The sequence below is a fragment of the Orycteropus afer genome, unplaced genomic scaffold, assembly GCF_000298275.1.
Source record: "Orycteropus afer afer isolate SDZICR_OR568_19922 unplaced genomic scaffold, OryAfe1.0 scaffold00365, whole genome shotgun sequence".
Taxonomy (NCBI): Eukaryota; Metazoa; Chordata; class Mammalia; order Tubulidentata; family Orycteropodidae; genus Orycteropus; species Orycteropus afer.
The window spans coordinates 1895105-1909685 of NW_006921952.1; the positions used below are offsets into that span (position 1 = coordinate 1895105).

Genomic DNA, 14581 nt, shown 5'->3' on the forward strand with positions numbered 1-14581 from the left:
TTTCATTTAATCATTTCTGCTTTGAACTTTCCTTTGATAATATCAATGCCACCTCTGCCTTACCTGTGTTTGCCTTCTATATTTTAGCCTATCCTTTTAATCTTACTATTTTTATGTAATTTATGTTTGATCTCATATGTGTAAGAAATATATAGTTGGATCTTCTTATTTAACTGAGCCCAAGAGTCTCTGCCTTTTATTTTAGTTGTGGAGTTAAATTATTCTCATTTATTTTTCAAAATTAATGCCTTCAGCCCTACATCTGTCATTTTGTTTCATAGATGCTGGTGAGTTCAAGGCAGTGGTTTTTTTTTTTTTTTTTTTCTCTGTTTCCTTTATTGGTTCATATCTTTTGCTTTTATTCAGCAAATGGCTAGGCCAGGATTTAAACTCAAGAATCCCTCCTCCCTCTGCCTTTCCCTTCTTCCCTCCTTCCTCCCTCCCCTCCCTTCCTTCCTTTGCCCATTCCTTCCTTCTTTACTCCCTCCCTTTCTTCCTTGTTGTTGTTAGGTGTCATCAAGTTGGTTCCATCTTATAGTGACCCTGTGTCCAACAGAACAAAACACTGCCTGGTCCGGCACCATCCACACAATCATTGCTATGGCTGAGCTCATCATTGCAGCCACTGTGTCAATCCATCTTGTTGAGGGTCTTCCTCTTTTTAACTGATGCTCTACTTTTCCAAGCATGATATCCTTCTCCAGGGACTGGCCCCTCCTGAAAACATGACCAAAGTAGGTGAGACAGTCTCATCATCCTTGCTTCTAAGGAGCATTCTGGCTATCCTTTTTTTTTTTTTTTAATTTCATTGGGATTTGGGTGAAAGTTTACAGAGCAAACTCATCTTCCATGCAGCACTTCACATACACTTAGTCTCATGACATTGACTGCCATCTCCCACAATGCAACAGCTCTCCTCCTACTTCCTCCCCATAGCCACCTCTTGCCTGTGTCCTTCCCTCCCATGCACTCTTGTCTGGCTGTACTTTTAAGACAGATTTGTTTGTCCTTCTGGCAGTCCGTGATATTGGTATATTTAATATTCTTCAACATAATTCAAAGGCATCGATTCTTCTTCAGTTTTCTTTACTGTCCTCCATTTATAATTTTCTCAAATATTTTCATAGCCCGCATTTCAAGAGGAGAAGGAAAGTCTATTGGATTGACCCATATTTTTACTTTCTGTTCTTTCTTCCTAAAGATTTGTTCTGTTGTCATTTCCCTTCTTTTCAAGAACTTCCTTTAACCCTTCTTTTAAGTGTATGTCAGCTGGTGACAAATTCTGTTAGTTCTCCTTCATCTGAAAATGTCTTTATTTCTCTTTCATTCCTGAAGGACACTTCCACTGAAGAAAGAATTCTGGGTTGACAGTTCTTGTATAGTTTGAAATTTTGCCACTTCTGCTGGCCTCCATGGCTGCTAATAAGAAACCTGCTATCATTTGAATTGCTTTTTTCCCCATAAGTAAGGTATCATTTTTTTCTCACTGATTTCAAGATTGTTTTCATTGTTTTTAATTTGCAAGAGTTTGATTATATGTGATTTTTTTGTGTGTGTGGATTTATTTGGGTTTATCTTGTTTGACATTCACTCAACTTCTTGAATCTGTAGGGTTTTGGCTTTTGCCAAATTTTGGAAATTTTCAGTTCTTATTTCTTCTTCTTTTTTTGCCTCATACTCTTTTGCCTTGCCTTCTGGAATGGCATGTCCTTTGTGATAATCACATGTCCCTGGGGCTCTGTTCCTTTTTCTTTCCCTCAGTCTGTATTCTCTCTACTGTTTAGATTGGGTAATTACATTGCTCTGTCTTCTAGTTCACTGGTTCTTTTCTCTGTCCTCTCCATTTTACTGTTGAGTCCATTCAGTAGAGTATAAAATGTCAGTTCTTGTATTGCCCAGTTCTAAAATTTCCATTTGAGCCTTCTTTCTATATTTTATTTCTTAATGAGACTTTCTATGTTTCATTTGTTTCAAGCACATTTTTAAATGCTCATTGTAGAATTTTCATGATGGTTGCTTCAAAATCCTTATCAGATAATTCCAGCATCTGCGTCATCTTAGAGTTTATATCTTTTGATTATCTTTTCTCATTCAAGTTGAGGTTGTACTGATTCTTGTTATAAAGCATGAATTTTAAGTATTATTCTTATATCCCACCATAATTTAAAGATCATCTGAAGAATAGATTTGATGCATTGAACACTAATGACTAAAAACCAGATGAATTGCGGGATGACATCAAGAACATCAAGACATGAAGCAAGAGGTCACTAAAAAGACAGGAAAGGAAGAAAAGACCAAAAGGGATGTCAGAAGAGACTCTGAAACTTGCCCTTGAACAGAGAGTGGCTAAAGCAAATGGAAGAAATGACAAGATAAAAGAGCTGAATAGAAGATTTCAAACACTAGCTTGAGAAGACAAAGTCAATTATTATAATGATATATGCAAAGTCCTGGAGTTAGCAAACCAAAAGGGAACAACACATTTGGCGTTTCTCTAGCTGAAAGAACTAAGAAAGAATTCAAGCCTCGAGTTACAATATTGAAAGACTCTATGGGTAAAATACTGAATGATGCAGGAAGCATCAAAAGAAGATGGAAGGAAAACAGAGTCACTGTGCCAAAAAGAATTGGTCAATGTTCATCTATTTCAGGAGGTAGCATATGATCAAGTACTAGTGGTACTGAAGGAAGAAGTCAAAGCTACACTGAAGGAATTGGCAAAAAACAAGGCTCCAGGAACTGACAGAATACCCATTGAGATATTTCAACAAGTGGATGCCATGATGGAGGCACTTGCTCCTCTATACCGAGAAATTTGGAAGACAGCTACCCGGCCAATTGCCTGAACAAGATGCATATTTGTACTCATCCCAAAGAAAGGTGATCCAACAGGATGTAGAAATTATTGAAGAATGTCATTAATATTACACCCAAGTAAAATCTTGCTGAAGATAATTCAAAAACGATTGCAGCAATATATTGACAGGGAATTTCCAGAAATGCAAGCTGGATTCAGAAGGGGATGTGGAATGAGGGATATCATTGCTGATGTCAGATGCATCTTGGCTGAAATCAAAGAGTACCAGAAAGATGTTTACTTCATGTTTTATTGACTATGCAGAACCATTTGACCACGTGGATCATAACAAATTATGGATAACATTTAGAAGAATGGGAATTCCAGAACACTTAATTGTGCTCATGAGGAACCTGTACATGGACCAAGAGGCTGTCATTGAAACAGAACAAAGGGACACTGCATGTTTTAAAATCAGGAAAAGTGTGCATCAGGCTTGTATCCTTTCCCCATACTTATTCAATCTGTATGCTCAGTAAATAATCCGAGAAGCTAGATTATATGAAGAAGAATGTGGCATCAGAATTGGAAGAAGACTCATTAACAACCTGTGATATGCAGATGACACAACCTTGCTTGCTGAAAATAAAGATGATTTGAAGCACTTACTGATGAAGATTAAACACTACAGTCTGCAATATGGATTACACCTCCACATATAGAAAATGAAAATCTTCACGACTGGACCATACACAACATCACAATAAATGGAGAAAAGATTGAAGTTGTCAAAGATTTCATATCACTTGAATCCACAATCAACACACATGGAAGAAGCAGTCAAGAAATCAGACGTTGTACTGCTCTGGGCAAATCTGTTGCAAAAGACCTCTTTAAAGTGCTGAAGAGCAAAGACATCTCTTGGAAAACTAAGGTGCACCTAACCCAAGTCAAGGAGCTCTGGTGGCATAGTGCCTAAGGCATTTGACTGCTAACCAGAAGGTTGGCAGTTCAAATCCACCAGTCACTTCTTGGAAGGAAGGTTGGGCAATCTACTTCCGTAGAGAAACTGCCTCAGAAACCCAAGGAGGGGTGGCTATGAGTTGGATCTGACTCAATGGCAGTGAACTTGGTTTGTTTTTTGTTTTGGGACCCAAGTCATGGTATTTTCGATAGCCCCATGTGCCTGTGAAAGCTTAACAGTGAATAAGGAAGACCAAAGAAGAGTTGCTGCTCTTGAGTTGTGGTGTTAGCAAAGAATACTGAAAATATCATAGACTACCAGAAGAATGAACAAATCTGTCCTAGAGCAGGAATGTTCCTTGAAAGTGAGAATGGCCAGACTTTGTCTTTCCTACTTTGGTCATGTAGTCAGAAGAGACCGTTCTTTGGAGAAGGATATCATGCTTGGTAAAGTGGAGGGTCACTGAAAAAGCAGAGGACCCTCAATGAGATGGATTGATACAGTGGTTACAACAATAGGCTCAGGTCCAGCAAGGATTGTGAGGCTGGTGCAGGACCGGGCAGTGTTTTCTTTTTTGTTGTACATGGATAGGGTCACTATGAGTCAGAGCCGACTCAACGGCACCTAACACACGTTATTATGAGACTCAGGGTCTTGTTTAAATCTTCTGTTTCAGCAACCTCCTCTGATCCCATGCCAGGGGGGAAAGGACACACCATCCCATTAGTACCAGATAAGGGTAGAAAGTTCAAGTTCCCCACTCAGCCTCTGTTGGCACTCGAGGAGGTAGTGTTGCACTATTAGTGCTGGGTGGGGGTGGAAGCTAAGGGTCCTCACTAGGCCTCCACTGATCCTGAGATGAGGTGGATCTGATACCTCCTAGTGGGAAGGGGAAGTGTTCCATATTACTACTGGGGGGGGGGGCATGGAAGACCAGGCTCCCTAAGTAGCCTTTGATGACACTGTGGGGAAGTTAATGTTGGATTGAGGTCAAAGTCTCGGCTATCATAAGATTTTTTTTTAATTTTTTCATTTCATTATGATTTGGGTGAAAGTTTATAGAGCAAATTGGTTTTCCATTCAACAATTCATGCACATTTTGCATGGCATTGATTGCAATCCCTACAATGTAACAGTACTGCCCACTTTTTCCCTTCGTTTCCCTTTTTCCTTCTTTCCTACCTTCCTGCCTTCTGAGCTTTATCCACAGGCAAATGCTGCCCTTTTGATCTCATATGCCCTTTCGATTGTTCTAAGGAGTGTGGCCCTCCCCGGGATACTACTCACCTTATAGGCCTGACTCTGTTTTTTGGCTGAAAGTTGAGCCTTGGGGTGAGTTCGGTTCCAGGCCTGTAGACTGTCAAAGGGTCATAGTCTTTGTGTGTGTGCTGGGGGGCAAGTTCAGGTTTATCTATGGTGTTTGACTGAAGTAGAGCCATTGTTGTCAAAAAGTTTTTGGTCTTGCTGGATCCCCCTTTTCCCTGGCCTTTGGCCACTAGGAGCAGATTCCTACTGGGACTTTTTTGGTCTGTGCCTGTTGTTCTGTTTTTTTTGCTTCCTCAGCTCCCAGTTTGGGGCAAATGAAGGAAAAAGGGAATCCTGGGAACTCACTGTCATGTACTTCCTCAGATCCCGAGGTCCCGAGGTCCCAAGGCAGTTTGCCTTCTTCTTGCCACCTTTCAAAGTCTTCTTGAACATTATGTTTGTTTTATACATAATGTCCAGGATTTAAGCTGTACTTAGTGGGAAAAAAAGAGAAGAGTGCATCTATTCCATGCTGTCTGAAACCGGAATTATTTTTTTTTATCTCCTCCATGTCCGTTGCCAAGTTGATTCCAACTCATGGTGACTCATGCGTTATAGAGTCAAACTGCCCCATAGGGTTTTCCTGGTTGTAATCTTTACAGAATCACATCACCAGGTCTTTCTACCAAGGTGTCACAGGGCAGATGTGAACTGCCAACCATTCGGTTAATAGATGAGCACAAGCTGTTTGCACCATCTGACACCTAAAAGATGTCATAATAATGCCAAAAATATTTCATAAAGTAGATTAAATGATTCTAGTGAAAATTAAATCATTCTTGGAAACTTGGGGAAGGCAGAAACCCGCTCTCTGCCTCCCTCTACGCCAGGCAGGTTTGTCATGTCCTCAACTTCCTGTTCCTCTCCTACAACCTCAAGTAAAGGATTTAATCAGCTCTTGCTGAGAACTGGGCTAAGTGCTAACAAGTTGTTGCTGTTATGTGCTTTCGAGTCGAACCAACACATAGCGACCCCTCCTTGGGTTTCCGAGGCAGTATCACTACAGAAGTAGACTGCCCCATCTTCCTTCTGAGGAGTGGCTGGTGGGTTTGAACTGCCAGCCTTCTGGTTAGCAGTCAAGTGCCTTAGGCACTACGCTACCAGAGCAAGAGCTGAGTGCAAATCTGAGTGATGGGGAAGAGGATTTTTAAAGAGATTTGACTTTTTCTTAAAGGGAACTCCTTCAAGGGCTTTGATATTTATATTGCTGCTCTTATTGGATGCTGAGTCTAGTCGTGACCCCATGGGATAGAGTAGATCTGTCCCTAGGGTTTCCTTGGCTATACTCTTTACAAAAGTAGATCACTAGTCTTTTCTTCTGCAGAGTTTCTGGGTGGGTTCAAACTCCCAACCTTTTGGTTAGCAGCTGGTCACTGAGCCGTTTGCACCACCAGGCCTCCTTGATGTTCATTAGCAATCTACTTCCATAGTGATACTGCCTCAGAAACCCAAGGAGGGGTCGCTCTGAGTTAGGTCTGACTCGATGGCACATAAAACAACAACATAATACTATGTTGACACAGTGACTGCAATGATGGGCTCAGGTGTAGCAAGGATTATGAGGACGAGGAAGCGTTTCATTCTGTTGTACATAGGGTCGCGATGAGTTGGAACTGACTGGACGGCCCCTAACAACAACAACATAATACTATGTGGAGGCTCCTTTCCCACAGGCAGTCTTGTGCAGAAGACCTGAAGAAGAGACCGTTTACCACCCACAGAGATGTAGTTCAAGGTTTTAACAACCAGGGCAGCCTTACTGGCACGTACCAGCTGAGTACCAGCCAAGTCTACAATATTGTCAATATGTTTTTTTCTGCAAAGGGCAGGGAGTTAAACCACAAAGATGATGACAATTATTTAATAACATTTCTAATGACAAGTAATGCATAATCAGAGTTAGAAAAGGTGAAAGAAAATAATTTTCTAATATTCTTCATTACTTCATATTGCTAAAGCAAATTGGGAACCATGAAAAATTCCCATTAAGATCAAGTTGAAGAAACTGCTATGATCATTTTTAAACATAAACTTGCTTTGAGTATGAAAAAGCACTCAATTCCCTTGGGGAGACACAGTCCATATCCTGGTGGCCATGAGTTGAATGAAGCTCTACAAGGCTTTCATCATCAGAAGAAATAAGGAATTCAGTCCCCGAGAGTACACACCAATGTCATAAGGGACACAGTGAATTTTAAGGACACAGTCACTGTGGGATACATCCCCAAATCACTCTGCATGTGGAAATGCAGGGGACTTGGGAGATGTTGGCATTTGGTGCTTCAGCATGGACGAGCAGCTGGAGGAGTCGTTTGCAGCTATGGGAAAAACTGGATTGATGTTTTTAAAGGGTAAGAGTAACTCATATTAAGAAAGAAAAAGAAAGACACTCGAGAGAATCACAAAAGAAACTGATCGAGTGAAGGAAGGGAAGTGGAACATTCTTTTGTGGGGATTTGGTTGAATGAGAAAAAAGCTGGGATCTGGAAGGTCAGACAACGGGACTGGACATGAGCAGAGCAGGTTTCCATGTTAGGATCAGATGTCAGCGCTGGGCTACTTACGGCCCTGAGGGATTGGAGGAAGGGTGGGTTTGACGTTGAAACCTGGGCGACAGATGACTGAGATGACAGGGACCACGGACTTCCGGCCCTGGAGAGTGCCTCTCTCATGTGAGATCGAAGCTTTGGATAGTCCTGCAAGACCGTAAGGAAAAAGATACAGTTAACTCGTTGCTTTCACCAATTGCAGGGAATAAGCACTACATGATGTAAGCACCAGAAACTTTTTAGAATTCATTGCTAACCAAGTAGCAGGAACCAATGACCCCCCAAAGTAGAACAACAGGGATGAGGTTCGGAATATGCCATCTGCGTGGGTGGGCAAGACTTGGGTTGTTTAGACTTGGGTTGTTTGGCCCAAAGACCAGAAGGTGGCTGGAGCCAGCTACTCTCCCAGCCAGTTTGTACCTTCTGTAACAATGTGGCCCACCATACTCTTTCGCAGTTGTACACATACAGGCCCAGGCAGATACATCCGTGTGTGCATGCGCGCACACACACACACACACATACACAGCCTGAAGCTCTTCCTGGAGGAACTTCATCTAATGCCTGTAGGTTTATTTGTACAAGTGGTCTGTTCACCAAGGCTGACAACAGCAGGAGCTGGGGGGCTTCTGGGACTGTAGAAAGCAGGGGGAATTTGGAAGATAGGGATGAGGGTGGAGGCGTGACAGCCATCAAGAAAGCTGCATTGTTAGTGAGGAGAAAGCAGTGTAGCAGGGTTGACAAAGTGGACAGCAGAGTCTACAGCAAGTGGGGAAAAAGGAGGGACCTTACACCACACAATCAAAAAAGACTGAATGAACCAGGCAAGTCAAAGCATCTCAACATGGTAAAGGGAAATGGCCTTTTAATTCCAGAGCGAAAAAGATCTACTGGGTGAGAAAATGATGTGACGTTAACAGAGAACAGACAAAAAAAAAAAAAAAAACTCTTCTCCTTGCTTGCTTTTCTTCCACCATGGAGATGGTTTTGAACTAGAAGGGGGAGAGCAAACATCGTAAGTGAATAAAGGTCCTGGGGAAGAAAGAAGGCGGTAGAAGAGGGAGTCCCCTTTCTCAGTCAGTTCAAGTTTCCAGACCCAGATAAGTTATGTCCCAGGGCACTGAGGTAACATGCAGAGGTGGAGGAGAGCGCTGGCCCTTTGAGCATTCATTGACCGGGAGGACAGCCTGGACCCAGGCAGTACTGATATTGCTGAAGGTAGGAATACTGATCTGCAAACTAGCAAGCCTAACTTTAAACCTTAGCAGACTCTCCTTTCTTAAACAGATGGTCTGTCTGTTTAGAAAATACAGGGTGCGTCACCCCTGTCCCCCTGTGGGCAGTGTGGCTGGGTGGCCAGTGTGGCCGGGTGGGCAGAGCGGCAGCTTTGCTCTGCTCCTGCTCTAACTAGCGCCCTTGCTCTAATGGGGCACCACCCCACCCTGGGCCTCTCTGAACCTTGGCTTTTCATCTATAACAACGGAGGAGAAATACCGACCCTACCCAGAGGGTGAGCTTGACAGAAACATCCACTGGATTGATAAAAGAGTCAGTGACAGAAAAACAATGGGGAAAAATGTGAGGAGAGCTGTGTGGAAAAGGATGCAAACCTTTCAGGGCCTGGGCGCCCTCGCTGCCAATCATTCCTAATCCTGGGCGTGAAGAAATGCTGCCCTCTGAGTACAGCCGTTCCTTTGACCGCGACTGAGACTCGCTGAATCCAGAATACTTGTCAGCATCACAGGTATCTTTGCTGCTGGAAAATGAGAAACAATGATCTGTATGCACATAAAACCCAACCAAATGCACTGCCGTCCAGTAGGACCCGACTCACAGCGACCCCTCCTCGGGTTTCCGAGGCGGTATCACTACGGAAGTAGATTGCCCAACCTTCCTTCTGAGGAGTGGCTGGTGGGTTTGAACCTCCAGCCTTCTGGTTAGCAGTCAAGTGCCACCGGTATGAACATATATGCATGTGTATATATATGTGCATGTGAATACATAAATATGTGTATATATGTGAATATATATATATGTGTGTGTGTGTGTGTGTGTGTGTTGTTGTTGTTGTTGTTGTTGTTAGGTGCCATTGAGTCAGCTCTGACTCATAGCAACCTTATGGAAAACAGAACGAACCACTGCACAGTCCTGTTCCATCCTCATAATCATTGCCATGCTTGAGCCCATCGGTGGTGGTTAAGTTTGTGTGTCAACTTGGCTGGGCCTGGTGGAGTGGCTGGGCAGCTGGATGTAGTATTCCCCATGATGAGACTGGTAATCAGCTCCATGGTGGAATCTACTGTGAGCAGCTGAGTAGCTGCCTTTGGGATGTGGTCTGCTTCCTGTATATAAGGCGAAGCCTTTGGGAACAGTCTCTAGCTTATGGAACACTTGAGCCCTGCATGTAGCTCAATCGTTGTTCAGCAGCCTGCCATGCTCTGCTGATCTTGGGACTTCCAATGTACTTGCATCAATGGCCTGCCATGTGGTTTGGTAACATCGGGACTGTGCCATTTTATTTGCCGGTCTTGGGTTTGTTAGCCTCAGCAGCCAGTAGCTGCCTGAGTGAAGAGATGCTTCTAGCTTCAGTGGGCCAGGAGCAAGAGGCAGAGATGAAGCCCAAGGTAGAGGGGCTTTCACATAGCCCCTAGGGCCTGGCACTTGGAACTTGGACTTCTAGCCTGCAAAAATAGTATGAATAAACTCCTGTTTGTTGAAGCCATCCCATTTGTGGTATATTCCTGTCAGAGTGGCACGAGGGAACCAGAACACCATCGTCACAGCCATGGTGTCAGTCCATCTCATTAGAGTTCTTCCCCTTTGTCTCTGACCCTCCACTTTACCAAAATATCCTTCTCCAGGGACTGGTCCCTTCTGACAACAGGACCCAAGTATGAGAGACAAAGTCTGGCCATTCTTCCTTTCAAGGACCATTCCAGCTGTACTTCTTCCAAGACAGATTTCTTCGTTCTTCTAGCAGTCCATGGTACATTCAATATTCTTTGCCAACACCACAATTCATATGCATCAATTCTTCTGCAGTCTTCCTTATTCACTGTCCAGCCCTCATGTGCATGTGAGGCTATTAAAAATACCATGGTGTGCCTTAGTCTTCAAAGTGACATCTCTGCTCTTAAATACTTTAAAGAGATCTTTTGCAGCAGATTTACCCTGTGCAATACATCATTTGATTTCTTGACTGCTACTTCCATGGGCATTGATCAAGATGCAAAAATATCAATGGCCAGATGACCTGTTCCTGTCCTTTATTGGATGCCCTTTATCAAAGTTAGAGAGTTTTAGGAAGTGCCTCTGCTGAGCCGAAACATGAATGGTATCTAGATGGCAGCCTTGCAGCTAAAACTCAGTTGCCATCAAGCTGATTCCGATTCCCAGCGACCCCATGTGTGTCAGAGTAAAACTGTGCTCAGAGGGTTTTCAGTGGCTGATGTTTCAGAGGCAGATTGCCAGGCCTTTCTTTCGAAGTGCTCCTGGGTGGACTCGAACCGGTACATTTTCATTAGCAGCCAAGCACATTAACCATTTGCACCATCTAGGACTCCACGTAGCAGCCAATACATCTTAAAAGCACACAAAGTACTGTACATGTCAGCATGAATGCCTTACCCATTAAACAAAACAGAACATCATACTAGGTGCTGGAGTATAATACAAGATGGTCCTAAACCCTAAGACCTTGAAATCAAAGCCAATTCCTGCAGTTTCAAGGGTACCAAAACCAAACTCACTGCCATCCAGTCGGATCTGACTCATAGTGACCCCTCCATGGGTTTCCTAGGCAGTATCTCTACAGAAGTAGATTGCCTAACCTTCCTTCTGAGGAGTGGCTGGTGGGTTTGAACCGCCAGCCTGCTGGTTAGCAGTCAAGTGCCTTAAGCACTACGCCACCAGAGCTCCTACAAAAGCATGTTGGGGCCTGACCTGGACCATACATTGGGCATGTCTGGTTTGGAGGGACTGTGATATTTTTCCTCCTTTCAGGACAAGAAGTCCCCGGGTGGTGCAAACAGTTAATGAACTTGGTTGCTAGCAAAATGGTTGGAGGTTGGAGTCCATCCTTGGAAGAGAGACCTGGTGATCTACTTCCAAAAAATCAGCCACTGAAAACCATCTGAGTTTGTTCTACGTGGACACACACAAGGTGAACAGGAGTCAGAACTGACCAGACAGTAACTGGTGAACAGTTTTAGGACAAGGTAAAGGCATGATGTGGGGCTGACATCCTTGTTTCTAGGCCAATGCACTTCCTACTGCAAGGTTCCTCTCCTCTGAGAGTCTCATTTCCTGGCTTCCTCCCAGGACAGCTCAACCTGAAGAGCCTGGTGAGGTTACTGGGGCTGCTTGTGGGTCCTGGGGTCTCACAATTCTGGACCTTTCACCTGTACTCTTGTGCCTCATCCCCAGAAGTCCCGTCAATCTGAAATTGACCCCATGAAATTGGCTGCTATTTAATCCATGCCTGTTTGGAGGAATGCTTCATTTTAACCAGGGCCAACATCTTTAGATAAAGGAATGCAACCCTAGTGACTGATTTTCAGGCATAAACCAGAGGATGGGAGAGATTTTCTGTGAAGTTGCCTCAGTAGAAGTGACATCCCGTCCTGAGTAATCCCTGACTCAGTCAGCAAATAAGGATAGCTCAGATTCCGGCTGATGGGAACCTAGACATGCTCCTCTCCTCCCCCTGACCCACCCACCTCTCTTCTTGCCTTGGGACCCCACTGCTGGTTTTCTCTTGCCACTCTTTTCTGTCACTCATTCCTCAAACCATTTGTAATGTCAGCTCTGAGCAGAGAATCTCTCAAAAGAGAACTCTAGAACCTCCCCTGATGCAGCTGCCAGGCCTGCTGGCTTCTTCACTCATACAAATACTTCGTTATAATTAGGTAAGTGGCATGAAGGGAAACACAGGGACTAGGAGAGGTTGCCCTAGGGATGCCAGGCAGGTCTCCCTGAGGATGTGACATTGTAATTGGGACATGATGGGTGAATTAGCTGGGTTTAGGGGAAGCAGGGGTGGGAGGCGGGACTGCAGCAGAGGATGAATGTTCTATACAGAGGGAGCATCATAGCTGAAGGTCCGTCCTGGAGGCCAGATGTCCTTTCTCCAACTTAACAGTTTTAGGAATGCCTCCTAGGCAAGGTGGACTTCAGGAATGGTAGGAAGAAGCTTGCTGGGGAGAGTAACTGATCAAAGACAAAAAGTAGAAGGTACTTTTACAGAGAAGGCTCAAGGGTGGGAGTAATTCAATCAATGGAAAGATAAGATGGGTAGGATGTGCACAGTGGGACTTTGGACTCTGGAGTTTACCATGACAGAACCTGCAGAGAGGACGTCACGGCTTAAGTGATATGCAATGCTCCTGAGAAGAGACAGAGGCTGCAGCACTTGGATGCTACTTTGTGACTGGAATGTAGAATCGCCTCTCCAGCAGACGGTCTCTTCTACAAGAACCGGCACAGCAGCAGATGGTCTGTTCTGTTCAGAACCAAGTCCTCAGCAAGTGATCTATTCTTTCTAGAACAGCTCTCCAGCAGATGGTCTATTCTATCTGGAACAAGCTTGGCAGCAGACAGTTTATTCTGTCCAGAACCAGCTCTCCAGTACATGGTCTTTTCTGCCCGGAATGAGACCTACTAGATAGGTCCCATACTGCTGAGCAGGCATGCTGCTTCCCATCAACTCCTGCTGGGGTAGACTCTCAGACAGAGGTAGTCCAGGATGGGGTATTGCCCAACCCAGACACTCTGCTTGTAAGTTTTGGCTACTTGTTATCAACTGGTAGAAATTGCTTCCTTGAAGGAGAGGGTTCATTTCACCAACTTGGGCTGGCATAGTGCCTAAGGCATTTGACTGCTAACCAGATGGCTGGAGGTTCAAACCCACCAGCTACTCCTCAGATGGGAGATTGAGTAATCTACTTCCATAGAGATCCCACCTCAGAAACCCAAAGAACAGTCACTATGAGTTGTATCGACTTGATGACATTGTGTGTGTTTGTGTGTGTGTGTGTGGGCTGAGTTCCTGGGTTGGTCCTCTTTTGCCAGACAAAAGATTTTGGAACCCCCTCATGAACTTCAGGCCTTTTCAGGTAGAACATCCATGTTCCTGGAAGACCTGTTTCTCAACCTCTTGCTCCCTCCTAGGGTAATTGAATATGTCTGAGAAGCACTTCCAAGAGAGTTTAAATTGATGCCAATACTGACAACATCTGGAATTTCCAGGACTGAACTACTCTTCTTCAACCTCCTGCAGTGGAAAAGTGCCATTACCAACCCATGCTTGTAATCTTCTCGCTAGATTTATACCTAGACTAAGTCTTTCCCCATAAATGCAGCTGTTTACACTTTATAGGCTAGAGCGTTTATTCTAATGATAAAAGCATAAAACATGTTCTCCCCTATTATAGGGAAAATCATAATGATCTATAGATATGATGGCTAAAGCTCTAAAGTGATCTAATAAATATATTATTTTGCAGAAAAAAAATGGTTAGAAAACTTTCACTGAATTTTTAATGCTTATATTCTCTACCTTACTTTTGGGAAATAACATGTCATCATTTAAAACACTTAAAATGGATCATTCTCCCTTTCAAAAATTACTTTTCCTCTGTATTAAAGAACGTACTAAATGTGAATGCTTAGACAGTTGAAAATTAAAAAGTGGTGGAGTTGAGAGACACGTTTACTATCACATGTGCAGGGTCAGACTTGAGCGATAGCTGTGTCCCTTTTTCCATGGGAACGGGTGATCGATAAGCCCACTGCAGCCTATTAGGCATTCTTTCTCTTTCTCTCACTGTATTCCCATCAGCCTACCTTACTCAACTACAAATTCAGAGCTGAAACAAAGCCTCAGAGATCCACAGTTTCATCATGGTTGTTGTTGTTAGGTGCCATCGAGTTGGTTCTGACTCATAGCAACCCTACGTACAACAG

The 14581-nt window shown here is 43.7% G+C and overlaps 1 protein-coding gene across 1 annotated transcript in view; it reads right to left on the reverse strand.

Annotated features, from left to right (window-relative positions):
* Window positions 1–7625: 7625 nt before the first annotated feature.
* The window catches only part of LRGUK (leucine rich repeats and guanylate kinase domain containing), a 137554-nt gene continuing 130598 nt past the window's right edge, over window positions 7626–14581 (reverse strand). The window contains exons 19-20 of the mRNA XM_042782543.1: window positions 9229–9374; window positions 7626–7765 (exon numbers count right to left, since the gene is read on the reverse strand). Coding sequence (XP_042638477.1) covers window positions 7626–7765; window positions 9229–9374 — 286 coding nt within the window. The remainder of the gene's footprint in view (window positions 7766–9228; window positions 9375–14581) is intronic.